This window comes from Bombina bombina, chromosome 3 (assembly GCF_027579735.1).
Source record: "Bombina bombina isolate aBomBom1 chromosome 3, aBomBom1.pri, whole genome shotgun sequence".
Classification (NCBI taxonomy): domain Eukaryota; kingdom Metazoa; phylum Chordata; class Amphibia; order Anura; family Bombinatoridae; genus Bombina; species Bombina bombina.
Genome location: NC_069501.1, coordinates 1029031611 through 1029050220, shown reverse-complemented (window position 1 = coordinate 1029050220; position 18610 = coordinate 1029031611). Strand labels below are relative to the sequence as shown.

The window sequence follows — 18610 nt, the reverse complement described above, 5'->3', positions numbered from 1 at the left end:
GAAATACCAGGCTTAGACCATTCCTTAGCAATCACATCAGAAATAGCATCAGGAACAGGAAAAACCTCAGGAGTAGTCACAGGAGGTTTATAGACAGAATTTAAATGTTTACTGGATTTATCATCAAGAGGACCAGACTCCTCAATATCCAAAGTTATCAACACTTCTTTTAACAAAGAATGAATATACTAAATCTTAAAAAGATAAGATGATTTATCAGTATCAATGTCTGAAGTAGAATTTTCTGAATCAGAGAGATCCTCATCACGGGTGGATATATCAGTATGTTGCCGGTCATTACAAATTTCATCAGTATTAAGTTTAAAAGGAGCTTTTACGTTTATTTGAAGGCGGTATAGCAGCCATAGCCTTCTGTATACTTTTTCATATCAACAGGGATATCCTGTACTTTAGATGTTGAAATAACAACAGATACTGTAGTAGCACTAATAGAAACATTTTCTGCATGCAAAAGCTTATCATGACAACTGTTACATACTACAGCTGGAGATATAATCTCCACTAGTTTACAACAGATACACTTAGCTTTGGTAGAACTGTGTTAATGCAGCATGGTTCCTACAACAGCTTCTGAGGCAGGATCAGATTGAGACATCTTGTAAAATGTAAAAGAAAAAATAACATTTAAACAGAAATATCTTATTTCCACATATAGCAGTTTCAGGAATGGGAAAAATATTTTTTGGCGCCAAGTATGACGCACGATGCAAAAGGAAGTTGAGAATTTTTTTGGCGCCAACAAACATCTGGAAACTAAGCATCATAACAAACATAATTTCGTGCCAAACAACCTAGCGTCAACTAAGACGCAAGTAATTACGAACTTGCATCATTACAGACGCCTATTCGCGCCAAAGAAATTCTCGCGCCAAGAATGACGCAATAAATAACAGCATTTTACGCCCCTGCGAGCCTAATTTGCCCGCAAGCTTTTTTTTTTTTTTTTTTTTTTTCAAAGAGCTTTATTGAGAATAAGTCAAACATACAATTTCTGTAATCAAAAACATTCCATAACAAATATAAAATTTACATAGTGATCATATGTGCGTTTAGCATCTTTTTCTTTTTCCGTTTTCCAAAGAGTTCTTGCATATGAGATATGTGTTCTGTTCCTTGTAGTTGGAGTATCATAACTACATCTAAAGTAACCTCAGTCCAAATGAGGCATATGTAAGAAGATTCTCTAAGAGTAAGAAGAAAGAATAAAGCGAGAGAGAAGAGAAAGAAGAAGAGAAAAGAAAAAAAAAAAAGAAGGGGGGGAGGGGAATGAAAGGGGATCGGTGGGGAGAGGGAATCCTATATGGTACCATTCCAGACTGCCAGGATCATCTCATGGGTATCAAGTTTGTCTATTTTAAGATAATGGTATCTTTCTAGTGTGATGAGTTCCAGTACTTGTCTCCTCCACTCCTCAACAGATGGAACGCACTGCGTCTTCCACCTCCTGGGAATGAGCTTTTTCGCTCCTGTGATCATTATCAACAGGAGTGCAAACTTTGTTGGTTCGGCAATTTTGGGTAGCGAGCAAAACAGGAGCACTATAGATACACTATTTCACCACTTTATGCACATCATACATTATGAGTATACTAACACTAGTCCATCTACATGATACCACATACCCAGATTGATCACTTCCACATACTAATACATACCAATATCATTTCTACACGATACTACACACACAGATTGATTACTTTTACATACCAATACATACCAATATCATTTATACATAACAATACACAACAATATCATTTACACCAATATCATTTATACATAACAATACACAACAATATTATTTGTCACACATAATGCAAACACATGATACATATCCACAACAAACCGTGTAACATTAAGGTCTATTTTTCTTTCATATTTATGCTACACACATTCTAAAAACATATCTTTTCATATTATCCTTCAAATATAATCACAGAAATCAAAAATTTGCATATAATACAACTACTCCTCCGATAACATTTATACAATTTACTTATATCCCCATGAACACCAATACTGCAACCATTTTTAAATAGGTGACTCTTAGATGTACACTCACATTTTTGATACTGCACTAGAACACTATCATAGATCAAATACAAATAACCAAGATGAATATCCATTTCGAACCTTGATGTTCAACTATTTGAATATTACCTTTCCTCACATCTATCGAGGTCATAAATGTAAGATCATTTGAAGAAGTATTAAATATATTCTTAAAAAAAGAGATATGACACTCAAGAATTTATTATAGTTCTTTCCATAATGGTCAGTTCAAAAATAAAATGGAGATCAGTTTCAGGCACTATGCATAAATAGCATTCAATAAAAGATGTCTATGGATTATACTGATAGCATTCAATAAAGATGTCTATGGGTTATTTCTCTTACCTCGTCATTACAATCTACCAATACACAGATTTCAGCACTATTATGTTTTTATATTTTATTACATAATGGCCGCCAATTGATATTATTTCTTGCACAATTCATATACAAGTTTACATTTAGCACTATTACTTGGAATTAAAATATACAAAGCGTGGATATACTTCTTTTTCATTGCCTGTTGCAAATATCCCTTTACACATTCTTTTTTCATTGCCCGTTGCAAATATCCCTTTAAACATACAACACAGCTTTCAGACACATCATCATTCACAATTGATTATGCCATGGCCTTTATTTTATTTTATATGTGCAATTCTGTACATCACACTTTTTAAAATAATTTACATTTCCCCATAATTATTTCAAATTGAAGTTTCAAAATTGTGGTTATACATTTTTCGTTTGTTTTCTTTTTGATATGCTATGTTGGTAAATCTAAGCCTTTTTTCTAGCTGAAGTTTACAGCTGTTTCAATTCTAAATAATCATGACCTTCCAATGCTTTTTAAATTCACACTAATTGTAACACCTGTCAAGCCCTTTGTTCGGCTTTCCAGTTGAATCTTGAAATGTTTTTCATTAGTTTGAAACTTTTGTGACAACTTCCTTTTTAATCATACAAATGTGTATATAATGTCAAGGATTGTAATATATTTTATTCGCTTTGGTATCTGAAGAAACGACCCTTGGTGGTTGAGAAACGCGTTATAATAAAGCCTATTTTAAATTCTTTTAAACTTTGGAAGTTGTGCATCTCTTTTACGGAACAAACCTAATTGAGCAATACACTATAGTTGCTGAACCTAGAAACGCCTACAGCACAATTCCCTGTCCCAAGGAGAAAGCCCCGGGAAGGATCGTATCTGACAGTGTACTAGCCACTGACTAAAGTGCTAGCAGGCGAGTTAGTACTGGTCACAGCACAGTACCACAGTCTCCGGTAAGCGCATTACCTCTCTGCTTGTTGTATTATCCCCTTTTTGAAACAATATCACGCTATGTGGCGCCCTCTCCATCTCTTTTGCTTTCTAGTGTGTTCGGTATATGTGTGTTCAGTAGTTGTGACATAATGAGAAAAACATTCTCCCAGAAATTTTGCAATCTGGGGCAGGACCACCAAACATGTGTCAGTGTGCCCACTTCTCCACAGCCTCTCCAGCAGGTACTACTTAGAGATGGGAACATTTTGTGGAGTCTAGATGGGGTAAGGTACCATCGACTCAATAACTTTATATGAATTTCTTGAACAGTGGAAGACACTGATGAACATTTTGTTAGCTCAAAAACCCTAGCCCATGAGTCAGGATCGATGTCCTGGGATAATTCTTTATTCCAACTCATCGTGTAAGAGGGCAGAGTAGAGAAGAGAAAACACAGAGGCGCCAACATGGCCTAGTACTGTCAAGCAAAGGGATATTTAGATAGAAGATGAGTACTCACAAAAGCAGTGCACCCAATGGTGCTAGTGAGCAGACTGGAACTTTGTAGTGATCCAGCTCACTATAGGCAGGTAGACTCGGCACATAGATGGGAGTTTGGGCACAGATAGATCACAGGTGCCTATGTAGGGTTACAAAGAAGAGCTACCATAGCCTAGTACAGTAAAAACTGGTAGAGAGATAATAAAAGGTCACACTTACAATATGTACTGCACCACCAGGTGCAGTAGAGGCAAGCTGGGACCTCTCAGTTGCCCAGTAGACAACTCTCTTGGCAAACAGGATCAACGCGTTTCTCAGTCTCTCAAGGGCTGTTTCCACAGCCTGAGGAAACAGCCCTTGAGAGGCTGAGAAACGCATTGCTTTGTTTTTAAATAAAGATATATGTTTTTATGATACACTTGCTGTTTTATGGGAATTCTTTACGTTGGTTCATGGAGTTTGGTGAGGATCCTGTTTGCCAAAAGAGTTGTCTACTGGGCGATGGAGAGGTCCCAGCTTGCCTCTACTGCACCTGGTGGTGCAGTACATATTGTAAGTGTGACCTTTTATTATCTCTCTACCAGTTTTTACTGTACTAGGCTATGATAGCTCTTCTTTGTAACCCTACATAGGCACCTGTGATCTATCTGTGCCCAAGCTCCCATCTATGTGCCCAGTCTGCCTACCTACAGTGAGCTGGACCACTACAAAGTTCCAGTCTGCCCCACTAGCACCATTGGGTGCGCTGCTTTTGTGAGTACCCATCTTCTTCTATATAAATATCCCTTTGCTTGACGGTACTAGGCCATGTTGGCGCCTTTGTGCTTTCTCTTCTCCAGAATATCGTACACCAGGGATTGACCATCCTTTGTCAGAGAGCGGCCATACCATTGGACTTTCTTATTGTTTTGCTTTATATTATTATTTTCTGGGATCAGTTGTGTGTTCTTTCACATTTAATATAAATTTTTATTAATTTCTATTAATTTTATTATTGTACATACTTAGGAAGTGCCCCGTATGGGATTGATGCTTAGTTGCATTTCTCCTATTTTTTGGTAATAATATAAGGGTATATCGTCGATCTGAAAAGGGAGGTTACGACCGATAACAGAGAACACTTGAAAAGATTTCCCGTGAAGGAAACCATATAATCAAATAGGCGATACTCTCTTCTCATCCCTCTGACAAACACTGTACTCTGAGAGGAATTGGGCTTCAGAATCCTTAGAAGCGCTTATTACAGAAGAAATCATAAAAATCATAAAAATCAAGCACAAACTTACTGAATTGTGGGTGTGGTGAGGGGTTTATTTGTGGGCATTTTGAAGTTTGGGAAACTTTGCCCCTCCTGGTGGAATTGTGTGTCCCATACGTCACTAGCTCATGGACTCTTGCCAATTACATGAAAGACATTCAGTTTATTATTACCATACTTTTATTCCATAGTTGGTAACAAGGGGATTAACCTGCACACAAAAAATTACTATTCAGTTGTTAAGACTTGGCATGGTATTACACAAAACTCCATAAGACCTGCCTTCCAGTGTCCTAACCCAGACAAAGTTTTATATACTGTGACACAAAAAAATTAATGAAATGTATATTAGACCAGTTGTGACACCTCTTACTGACAGAAGAACCCAGGTAAATTCTGTGCCAGGTTTGTGCAAATTGTAAATTGTGTGTCGGGTCCCTAATGTGAAATACCTGGAGATTAGGGTGGCCCGAACACCAACAGCCAAAAGAGCTCATAATAGTAGTTTTTTTAGGCCAGAGAAAAATGTACTCAGTCAGGAGGGCTAAAATGCTGTGAGGAAAATTATCTGTATTAGAAACTTTCTGTGTATTTGCTAACCCGAAATAAAGTTAGGACACTAAAATATTGAGTGATTGTAATACCAAACTTTGCCCATGAGATGGTGGCAATTTTTTTATTATGGACATCAACTGTGATGGCAACTTAGAAATCAGCAGGAAATTATCATATCAATGAGGACTCTGTTTTCCTTTTTCTAAAGGTATTATAGTGGCAAGGCTAACTTATTGACCTGTCCTTTTTTTACGGAACCAACTAGTTTTAAGTATGACAAGCATGGTGCTATAACAGATGATGATAACTTATTAGAGCTTTTGGTTAGTTCTGATAATAGAGTCACCCCTTATTAGTTCAAGACAGAAATAATACCAAGTGCTGATATACAGACAGAAAATCTATTACCATATCCTTGATTTGTAGTTAATAATCACTTTATATATCAAGCAGAAAACAAGCTTATCTAATGTTATCTAATGCTCTCTATTAGGAAAGTTCCAAAAATCATTACATGGGTGATGCCTTCAGAGGTCATATGTTGTTTTCCTAATGACATACGAATATGCCAAATGGTGCATAACAATTGTTCTTATAGTCACATTTCATTGCAATTCTCATTGTCATTTTAAAAATTCTGAGACTTGTTAATATTCATAAAGAAACAAGTTGAATATGATATGTTTTTTTCCAGGCAGAGGAGGAGTTTAATAAAGCACAGATAATTTTTGAAGATTTGAATAAGGAATTGCGAGAAGAACTGCCAGTTTTGTACAACAGGTAATACGGTGACAACTAAACTATGCATTATTTTTTTTCAGTCAATATACAGTTTGGTATAGCGCATAAACATTACAATCAATGCTTCTATGATCTTGTGATCGGGGAGAATAAAGAAAATGCAATTTATCTTGCATACTCCTTGGACAACTTTTGTAGAAAGCCCAGTGGACCATAAATTTGAATGTGGCACATTGTTTTATTAATGGCCATTGTAGTGCCATCCTTTTGTTACATTTTGAAATATGGTATTACTTTCACTTTACTGTGATTGTTCTATCTGTGGTGTTTTCTACAGCCTGAAATGAGTCTTGTATGCACACATACACAGCATTGTTATAACTGAATTAAGAGAATGCAAGAGAAGTAACAACTGTTTCACACCTTCTGTGTCTTGTCCATGTGTTATTCATGAGTATCAACCACAGTATCTCCAGTACTGACTATGTGGATGTTTCAGTCTGTGGCTTCAGTGGAATTGTTTTTATAATTACCCCAAATACTTCCACTTCTTTAATGTAACTGTTCAGTACTAGTCTGGATTTAGACAGAGCTATAATTTACTCTTGTATGTCCTTAAGACACAAATTAACAACATAATAATGGTGTGGTCTTATGAAGCCACTAGGTATATTTGTGTATCATTAACACGTAAGGCAAACTGCATCTTGTGAAATATGAGCCAACTTGACCAAAGTTTTGACAAAGATCGAATATAGAGTGATGATTCCTGATGAACTTCACACTTCACTTACATGGCTTCAGCTTCTATGCTACTCACACCGACAATACAAGTTTAGTTTCTTGGCAAGGAAGATGTCAAACAGAATGCTGGGCAATGTAGCCTAGCTACGTCCTCACTCACCAGATGATCAGAGAGAGTTCTAACTTGTTAAATGGATCAAGAAGGATCATGGTCCCATATTTCTACATCATCCAATACCTTTACTAGTGCTCGCTTTGTCTAAAGACTAGGTCCAAACCTAACTGCAAAGGTCCAAAATCTTGTTCTCTAGATGTTATTGCAGATTAAATGGTGATTACTTTTTTATAACTGTTATCTTAAACTGGTGTTGATTATAGGTCTGAAACTTGTAGAATTTTTCTAATCATAAATGGGAAGCGTTTATTTGTATACAGTATTCTTTAATAACTAATTTAACATAACTCAACCTATAGATTAAATATGTATTCCAGTGTCTACAAGGTTTAATTGACCTGAAAATCATTGTATACATGTTTGCAATACACCATTTAACTACTGCTATATACTAAACATCTCCATACAAAATCAATGGTTTAAAAAGCATTTTGCTAAACAAATGCTTATTGTTTTGCAGTACAAATATATAAATGTCAGTAGACACAGAGCCCCCAAGGTATATATATATATATATATATATATATATATATATATATATATATATATATATATATATATATATATATATATATATATGAAAATTTGAACTTTTTTAGCACGCCCAATACTTTTTTTTACACTCAAGCACAATAACAAATACTGCATTAATATTTAGCTCTTTTTGAGACCTGAAGTAAATGATTCATGGAAAAAGGTGGCAGAATTAAAGTGATATTGTCAGGAATGGACTGAGACCAAAAATAGGCTCTGGCATTTAAAGGCAGTCCACATAAGTTAGACCTCTCTCAGCTAAGTAGCCATAATAGACCAAAATCTCATCATCCTGCAGCACTTCGGCTTAACAGCCAGAAAGAAAATGAAATTTCTTCTTTACAAAATAGTCAGAAGGTAACAGCTTTTCATATTATTACCCATATTAAGAGAGGGTGGTGCTTCTATACAGCAGCAAGGCCCATATAAGAGCCGGCCCACCGGGCATTTGCCCTGTATGCCCTATGGCCAGGATATGTTATATGACAACGGGTGGGACTGGTTATGGGCTAAAGGTGCATGTGTATGTCTGAACGGTATATATATATATATATATATATATATATATATATGTGTGTGTGTGTGTGTGTATTTATGTATGTGTGTACGTATATTATTATTATTATTATTATTATTTATGAAGCGCCAACATATTCTGCAGCACTGTCCATGGATACAATTCATTTAAATAAAACAATACAAGACTTGTAAGAGACAGGACAAAATTTACAAACACATACAGGAGGGATTGAGGGCCCTTTTCCCGTGGGAACTTACAATCTAGAAGGGTAGGAGGTTGAGAAACAGGAGGTGAGGACTGCAAGATTTGGAAAGATGTTAATACAGAGTTAGATGAGGGAAATGTTAGGTAAGTGAAGTTAATTTATTATTGAGTTGGGTGGTAGGCTTCCCTGAACAGAAAATTCTTCAGGGAACATTTAAAGGAAGACAGATTAGGCCAAAGCCTGACAGCACGAGGGAGAGTGTTGCAGAGGGTAGGTGCTGCACGACAAAAGTCCTGCAGTCTAGCATGAGAGGAGGTTATAGTTGCAGATGCAAGGAGCAGGTCATTGTTGGATCTTAGTGGACGGGCTGGAGTATACTTGTGTATTAGAGAGGATAGGTAGAGGGGAGCGGCGTTGGTGAGAGCTTTGTATGTAAGGGTTAGAATTTTGAATTTAATTCTGCTGTGAATGGGGAGCCAATGAAGGGACTCGCAGAGAGGTGCAGCAGATGCAGATTGACGGGAAAGGTGGATCAGCCTGGCCGAGGCATTTAGGATGGATTGAAGGGGAGAGAGGCGGGATAGAGGAAGGCCAGCGAGTAGGTTATTGCAGTAGTCAAGTCGGGAGATAACAAGTGAGTGGATTATTTGCTTTGTGGTGTCAGCGCTCAGAAAAGGGTGAATTTTGGAAATATTGCGTAGATGGTTGCAGCAGGATGTAGAAAGCAATTGGATATGGGGCACGAAGGATAGATTTGAGTCAAGTGTGACTCCGAGGCAGCAGACTTGGGGCGATGGGGAAATGGTGATGCCGTCAACAGGGATAGAGAAGTCAGAAGTCGGTGTAGAGCTTGAGGGGGGGATAAGAAGGAGCTCAGTCTTGGACATGTTAATCTTTAGGTGGTGAGAGGCCATCCAGGAAGAAATACCAGATAAGCAGTCGCTGACATGAGAAAGGACAGAGGGAGAGAGAGCAGGGGTGGAGAGGTAGATCTGGGTGTCATCAGCATAGAGGTGATATTTGAAGCCATAACTGTTGATAAGTTTACCCAGCGAAGAAGTATAGATGGAGAAGAGTAGAGGACCCAGAACATATATATGTATGTATTTATGTATGTGTGAAGTATTTTATGCTTAAGTTCCATAAATACAAAATTGTATAGCACAGAACTAAATTAAATACTCCACTACTTGAGTAGATTTTTGGGTTCCACCAGCTTTGTGGTCAAGATAAATTTTACTCTGTGCCCCAGAGAAGTCTATTATGTAAGGAATTAATTCACCCACACTATCGAACATGTAGATGTCGTCGTGCACTAGACTATCTCTCAAACAATAAAAAAAATGACTTGTAATATGAGCTTAAAATGGAACCCGTATGGAGTGATGTTAACGCACCATAGTGCTAACATTTTTAAGCTCAACTTGTCCTTTAGGCCTAAATGTTGTAAGGACAGCCATATTATTAACCAACTGCCTAATCGTCTAATCCTAAAGATAGTGATAAAACCATAACTTGCAGAGTTAAATTGTAGGAAAAGTAAGCAAATAAATAATACATATTTTTACATTGGTTAATTAAACCTTTTATAGCGGATTCAATTTTGTCCTTTAACAAATCTCTGTTTTTAAAGACATTCTATATCTCCCTTGGAAATATGTAGCAAATGTGGTCAGATGTTCTGTTGTGGATCTGAAGAAATGTTCTAAGGGTTTTTGGAGATTTGTAACTAAAGAAAAATTTTGAAATTTCAAGTAATTTTTTGAAAAGGTATAAACATTTGAAAAACAGCATTTAACACGGAACTGTCATTACATTCAGCCACAATATACACAACGAACCCTAAACCTGCGCCTTTATTTCTCGTCATACAACAGTATAGTATATAATAGTGCCAGCTTATTAGCAATTTTTATGTAGCTTTACCTTAATTTACATTTCATTCTCATTTTCTTACAGCCGCATTGGATGCTATGTAAGTATATTCAAGAACATCTCCAATCTGAGGGATACTTTCTACAAAGAGATGAGTAAGGTAAATATTACATTTATATCAGTGTTTACTGATTAAAAAGGATTAAGAAATGAGCAATGTTATTAATTCATGAGGCATGAAAAGTATTTCAACTTTGGTTCCTCAACACTTTTTCTTCTTTTATTAGTTTTTGCTGTGTACGTCAAAAAGGTAGACTATGAGTTATTCAAAAAACATAATTTATGTAAGAACTTACCTGATAAATTAATTTCTTTCATATTAGCAAGAGTCCATGAGCTAGTGACGTATGGGATATACATTCCTACCAGGAGGGGCAAAGTTTCCCAAACCTCAAAATGCCTATAAATACACCCCTCACCACACCCACAATTCAGTTTAACGAATAGCCAAGAAGTGGGGTGATAAGAAAAAAGTGCGAAAGCATATAAAATAAGGAATTGGAATAATTGTGCTTTATACAAAAAAATCATAACCACCCCAAAAAAAGGGCGGGCCTCATGGACTCTTGCTAATATGAAAGAAATGAATTTATCAGGTAAGTTCTTACGTAAATTATGTTTTCTTTCATGTAATTAGCAAGAGTCCATGAGCTAGTGACGTATGGGATAATGATTACCCAAGATGTGGATCTTTCCACACAAGAGTCACTAGAGAGGGAGGGATAAAATAAAGACAGCCAATTCCTGCTGAAAATAATCCACACCCAAAATAAAGTTTAACGAAAAACATAAGCAGAAGATTCAAACTGAAACCGCTGCCTGAAGTACTTTTCTACCAAAAACTGCTTCAGAAGAAGAAAATACATCAAAATGGTAGAATTTAGTAAAAGTATGCAAAGAGGACCAAGTTGCTGCTTTGCAAATCTGATCAACCGAAGCTTCATTCCTAAACGCCCAGGAAGTAGAAACTGACCTAGTAGAATGAGCTGTAATTCTCTGAGGCGGAGTTTTACCCGACTCAACATAGGCAAGATGAATTAAAGATTTCAACCAAGATGCCAAAGAAATGGCAGAAGCTTTCTGGCCTTTTCTAGAACCGGAAAAGATAACAAATAGACTAGAAGTCTTTCTGAAAGATTTAGTAGCTTCAACATAATATTTCAAAGCTCTAACAACATCCAAAGAATGCAGCGATTTCTCCTTAGAATTCTTAGGATTAGGACATAATGAAGAAACCACAATTTCTCTACTAATGTTGTTGGAATTCACAACTTTAGGTAAAAATTCAAAAGAAGTTCGCAACACCGCCTTATCCTGATGAAAAATCAGAAAAGGAGACTCACAAGAAAGAGAGGATAATTCAGAAACTCTTCTGGCAGAAGAGATGGCCAAAAGGAACAAAACTTTCCAAGAAAGTAATTTAATGTCCAATGAATGCATAGGTTCAAACGGAGGAGCTTGAAGAGCCCCCAGAACCAAATTCAAACTCCAAGGAGGAGAAATTGACTTAATGACAGGTTTTATACGAACCAAAGCTTGTACAAAACAATGAATATCAGGAAGAATAGCAATCTTTCTGTGAAAAAGAACAGAAAGAGCAGAGATTTGTCCTTTCAAGGAACTTGCGGACAAACCTTTATCTAAACCATCCTGAAGAAACTGTAAAATTCTCGGAATTCTAAAAGAAAGCCAAGAAAAATGATGAGAAATACACCAAGAAATATAAGTCTTCCAGACTCTATAATATATCTCTCTAGATACAGATTTACGAGCCTGTAACATAGTATTAATCACAGCGTCAGAGAAACCTCTTTGACGAAGAATCAAGCGTTCAATCTCCATACCTTTAAATTTAAGGATTTCAGATCCTGATGGAAAAAGGACCTTGTGACAGAAGGTCTGGTCTTAACGGAAGAGTCCACGGTTGGCAAGAGGCCATCCGGACAAGATCCGCATACCAAAACCTGTGAGGCCATGCCGGAGCTACCAGCAGAACAAACGAGCATTCCTTCAGAATCTTGGAGATTACTCTTGGAAGAAGAACTAGAGGCGGAAAGATATAGGCAGGATGATACTTCCAAGGAAGTGATAATGCATCCACTGCCTCCGCCTGAGGATCCCGGGATCTGGACAGATATCTGGGAAGTTTCTTGTTTAGATGGGACGCCATCAAATCTATTTCTGGAAGTTCCCACATTTGAACGATCTGAAGAAATACCTCTGGGTGAAGAGACCATTCGCCCGGATGCAACGTTTGGCGACTGAGATAATCCGCTTCCCAATTGTCTACACCTGGGATATGAACCGCAGAGATTAGACAGGAGCTGGATTCCGCCCAAACCAAAATTCGAGATACTTCTTTCATAGCCAGAGGACTGTGAGTTCCTCCTTGATGATTGATGTATGCCACAGTTGTGACATTGTCTGTCTGAAAACAAATGAACGATTCTCTCTTCAGAAGAGGCCAAAACTGAAGAGCTCTGAAAATTGCACGGAGTTCCAAAATATTGATCGGTAATCTCACCTCCTGAGATTCCCAAACTCCTTGTGCCGTCAGAGATCCCCACACAGCTCCCCAACCTGTGAGACTTGCATCTGTTGAAATTACAGTCCAGGTCGGAAGCACAAAAGAAGCCCCCTGAATTAAACGATGGTGATCTGTCCACCACGTTAGAGAGTGTCGAACAATCGGTTTTAAAGATATTAATTGAGATATCTTTGTGTAATCCTTGCACCATTGATTCAGCATAAAAAGCTGAAGAGGTCGCATGTGAAAACGAGCAAAGGGGATCGCGTCCGATGCAGCAGTCATAAGACCTAGAATTTCCATGCATAAGGCTACCGAAGGGAATGATTGTGACTGAAGGTTTCGACAAGCTGCCATCAGTTTTAGACGCCTCTTGTCTGTTAAAGACAGAGTCATGGACACTGAATCTATTTGGAAACCCAGAAAGGTTACCCTTGTCTGAGGAATCAATGAACTTTTTGGTAAATTGATCCTCCAACCATGATCTTGAAGAAACAACACAAGTCGATTCGTATGAAATTCTGCTAAATGTAAAGACTGAGCGAGTACCAAGATATCGTCCAAATAAGGAAATACCACAATACCCTGTTCTCTGATTACAGACAGAAGGGCACCGAGAACCTTTGTAAAAATTCTTGGAGCTGTAGCAAGGCCAAACGGCAGAGCCACAAACTGGTAATGCTTGTCCAGAAAAGAGAATCTCAGGAACCGATAATGATCCGGATGAATCGGAATATGCAGATATGCATCCTGTAAATCTATTGTGGACATATAATTCCCTTGCTGAACAAAAGGCAAGATAGTCCTTACAGTTACCATCTTGAACGTTGGTATCCTTACATAACGATTCAATATTTTTAGATCCAGAACTGGTCTGAAGGAATTCTCCTTCTTTGGTACAATGAAGAGATTTGAATAAAACCCCATCCCCTGTTCCTGAACTGGAACTGGCATAATTACTCCAGTCAACTCTAGATCTGAAACACAATTCAGAAATGCTTGAGCTTTTACTGGATTTACTGGGACACGGGAAAGAAAAAATCTCTTTGCAGGAGGTCTCATCTTGAAACCAATTCTGTACCCTTCTGAAACAATGTTCTGAATCCAAAGATTGTGAACAGAAGTGATCCAAATTTCTTTGAAAAAACGTAACCTGCCCCCTACCAGCTGAGCTGGAATGAGGGCCGCACCTTCATGTGGACTTAGAAGCAGGCTTTGCCTTTCTGGCTGGCTTGGATTTATTCCAGATTGGAGATGGTTTCCAAACTGAAACTGCTCCTGAGGATGAAGGATCAGATTTTTGTTCTTTGTTGAAACGAAAGGAACGAAAACGATTATTAGCTCTGTTTTTACCCTTAGATTTTTTATCCTGTGGTAAAAAAGTTCCTTTCCCACCAGTAACAGTTGAAATAATAGAATCCAACTGAGAACCAAATAATTTGTTACCCTGGAAAGAAATGGAAAGTAGAGTTGATTTAGAAGCCATATCAGCATTCCAAGTCTTAAGCCATAAAGCTCTTCTAGCTAAAATAGCTAGAGACATAAACCTGACATCAACCCTGATAATATCAAAGATGGCATCACAGATAAAATTATTAGCATGCTGAAGAAGAATAATAATATCATGAGAATCATGATGTGTTACTTGTTGCGCTAAGGTTTCCAACCAAAAAGTTGAAGCTGCAGCAACATCAGCCAAAGATATAGCAGGTCTAAGAAGATTACCTGAACACAGATAAGCTTTTCTTAGAAAGGATTCAATTTTCCTATCTAAAGGATCCTTAAACGAAGTACCATCTGACGTAGGAATAGTAGTACGTTTAGCAAGGGTAGAAATAGCCCCATCAACCTTAGGGATTTTGTCCCAAAATTCTAATCTGTCAGACGGCACAGGATATAATTGCTTAAAACGTTTAGAAGGAGTAAATGAATTACCCAATGTATCCCATTCTTTGGAAATTACTGCAGAAATAGCATTAGGAACAGGAAAAACTTCTGGAATAACCACAGGAGATTTAAATACCTTATCCAAACGTTTAGAATTAGTATCAAGAGGACCAGAATCCTCTATTTCTAAAGCAATTAGAACTTCTTTAAGTAAAGAACGAATAAATTCCATTTTAAATAAATATGAAGATTTATCAGCATCAACCTCTGAGACAGAATCCTCTGAACCAGAAGAGTCATCAGAATCAGAATGATGATGTTCATTTAAAAATTCATCTGTAGGGAGAGAAGTTTTAAAAGATTTTTTACGTTTACTAGAAGGAGAAATAACAGACATAGCCTTCTTTATGGATTCAGAAACAAAATCTCTTATGTCATCAGGAACATTCTGCACCTTAGATGTTGAAGGAATTGCAACAGGCAATGGTACTTTACTAAAGGAAATATTATCTGCATTAACAAGTTTGTCATGACAATCAATACAAACAACAGCTGGAGGAATAGCTACCAAAAGTTTACAGCAGATACACTTAGCTTTGGTAGATCCAGCACTAGACAGCGATTTTCCTGTAGTATCTTCTGACTCAGATGCAACGTGAGACATCTTGCAATATGTAAGAGAAAAAACAACAACATATAAAGCAAAATTGATCAAATTCCTTAAATGACAGTTTCAGGAATGGGAAAAAATGCCAAAGAACAAGCTTCTAGCAACCAGAAGCAATGAAAAATGAGACTTAAATAATGTGGAGACAAAAGCGACGCCCATATTTTTTAGCGCCAAATAAGACGCCCACATTATTTGGCGCCTAAATGCTTTTTGGCGCCAAAAATGACGCCACATCCGGAACGCCGACATTTTCGGCGCAAAATAACGTCAAAAAATGACGCAACTTCCGGCGACATGTATGACGCCGGAAACGGAAAAGAATTTTTGCGCCAAAAAAGTCTGCGCCAAGAATGACGCAATAAAATGAAGCATTTTCAGCCCCCGCGAGCCTAACAGCCCACAGGGAAAAAAGTCAAATTTTTGAAGGTAAGAAAAAATGATTAAATCAAATGCATTATCCCAAATATGAAACTGACTGTCTGAAAAATAAGGAAAGTTGAACATTCTGAGTCAAGGCAAATAAATGTTTGAATACATATATTTAGAACTTTATAAACAAAGTGCCCAACCATAGCTTAGAGTGTCACAGAAAATAAGATTTACTTACCCCAGGACACTCATCTACATGATTGTAGAAAGCCAAACCAGTACTGAAACGAGAATCAGCAGAGGTAATGGTATATATAAGAGTATATCGTCGATCTGAAAAGGGAGGTAAGAGATGAATCTCTACGACCGATAACAGAGAACCTATGAAATAGACCCCTTAGAAGGAGATCACTGCATTCAAATAGGCAATACTCTCCTCACATCCCTCTGACATTCACTGCACGCTGAGAGGAAAACCGGGCTCCAACTTGCTGCGGAGCGCATATCAACGTAGAATCTAGCACAAACTTACTTCACCACCTCCATCGGAGGCAAAGTTTGTAAAACTGAATTGTGGGTGTGGTGAGGGGTGTATTTATAGGCATTTTGAGGTTTGGGAAACTTTGCCCCTCCTGGTAGGAATGTATATCCCATACGTCACTAGCTCATGGACTCTTGCTAATTACATGAAAGAAATAAAAATATTAGATACTTTAACGTTAAGCTTATGTCACTTTAAATAAGAAAATCTGTATACTGTACTTTTATTCTGCATTAAAGGGACATGAAGAAAAAGAATGATCTAACGTGATAAAGCATTTTATTATTTGACTATTACTTGAGCTTAGTCTTTAAATCCACATAGGGGTTAAACACATAGTTAAAGACAGCTCTTTAAGTACCACTGATCCAGAGCTGAACACAGCTGCTTAGCCAATAAGGAGTAGCATATGTGTGTAGCCCTCAAACAATGGAAGTGATCAGATAAGGATTAGAAGTGCATTGTCAATTCATAGCTGGCTTTAACCATGTGTTTAAGGCTTTTGAAGGGGTTAAACTAATAGTTATGTTCACTCAATAGTGCAATAGCAATTTAGAGCATTTTTTATTGCTCCTTTATGTCCCTTTTAAAGTAAAATTATGTTTTTAAACTGCTGCAGGCATGGTGAATAAAAGGAATATCCATTACTGTAGCACCCGCAAATTACAAAGCAGCCAGTTTGCCTGATTTTGAATGGTAGTGCCCTTTTTTACATGTCTAGTGCGAGGGAAGAGGAAAAACTGGAATTCACAAAAATTAAAATTAAAGGGACAGTCTACTGCAGAATTTTTATTGTTTAAAAAGATAGATAATTTCTTTATTATCCATTCCGCAGTTTTGCATAGCCAACACAGTTATAATAATATACTTTTTACCTCTGTGATTACCTTGTATCTATGCATCTGCAAACTGCAGACTTGCATTTTAGCCAATCAGTGCCCTCTCATAAATAACTCCAGGGGTGAGCACAATGTTATCTGTGTGGCACACATGAACTAACGCCCTTTAGCTGTGAAAAACTGTCAACTGCATTGAGATAAGGGGTGGCCTTCAATGGCTTAGAAATTAGTATATGAGCCTACCTAGGTTTAACTTTCAACTAAGAATACCAAGAGAACAAAGCAACTTTGATGATCAAAGTGAATTGGAAAGTTGTTTACAATTGCATTCCCTATCTGAATCATGAAAGTTACATTTTAACTAGACTGTCCCTTTAAAGTAAAGCATAGGTAGTAAAACACGAGTTCCCCAATTGGTACCTTCCTGCACCCTTGATAGTTAACTTTTTCAAATTTATTGATCCCCTAAATGTTACAGTCTAGAAACACCAGTGTTACCAGCATCAGTTAAACTGTAACAATACAATGCACAGGGTGAACTTAAAGGGATTCTAACATAATAATAAAATGCACTTACTGGTTAGTTATTAAGTCAATGCTCATTTATCAGTATTTATACGTTTTAACAAAGGATACCAAGGTAAATGTGCTAATAGATTTTGACTTGCATGTTCCTTTAACTCTTTGTTTGTCCTTTCTCCAGGGGGTACATAGTGATAAAAGTTTTATTGTACTTGAATGTATCTTTAAATGCTGGATGAAAACCGTCAAGAAAAATGATTAATGAATCTTTCCATAGAACACTATGGGGTAGATTTACCAATGTCTGTCCGACATGATATGCTGCAGCGTATCATGTCCGACAGACATCGATGAATGCCGACAGCATATGCTGTCTGCATTTATCATTACACAAGCAGTTCACCAGAACTACTTGTGTAATGCCACGCCCTGCAGATTTGCGACCAATCGGCTGCTAGCAGGGGGTGTCAATCAGCCCAATCGTATAGGATCGGGCAGATTGAAGACCGCAGCCTCAGAGGCAGAGGACAAGTTATGGAGCAGCAGTCTTTACACCGCTGTTTCATAACTGTTGTTTCTGGCGAGCCTAAAGGCTCGGGTGGAAATCGACCCCTATGTGTTTAACGCTGGCAAAATGGTTAAATTCATAGGTAAAGTCTTATTCGGGTTGCAAGCACTACAGCTCACGAGCTGAACACAACTGGTGATCTACAGGGTTGTGGGATTGCCACTGACAATTGGCTCATCAACTGT

The 18610-nt window shown here is 37.5% G+C and overlaps 1 protein-coding gene across 1 annotated transcript in view; it reads left to right on the top strand.

Moving 5' to 3' along the window:
• The window catches only part of BIN2 (bridging integrator 2), a 151478-nt gene that overhangs the window by 115956 nt on the left and 16912 nt on the right, over positions 1-18610 (top strand). The window contains exons 7-8 of the mRNA XM_053708227.1: positions 6343-6428; positions 10527-10602. Of these exons, the coding sequence (XP_053564202.1) occupies positions 6343-6428; positions 10527-10602 (162 nt within the window). The remainder of the gene's footprint in view (positions 1-6342; positions 6429-10526; positions 10603-18610) is intronic.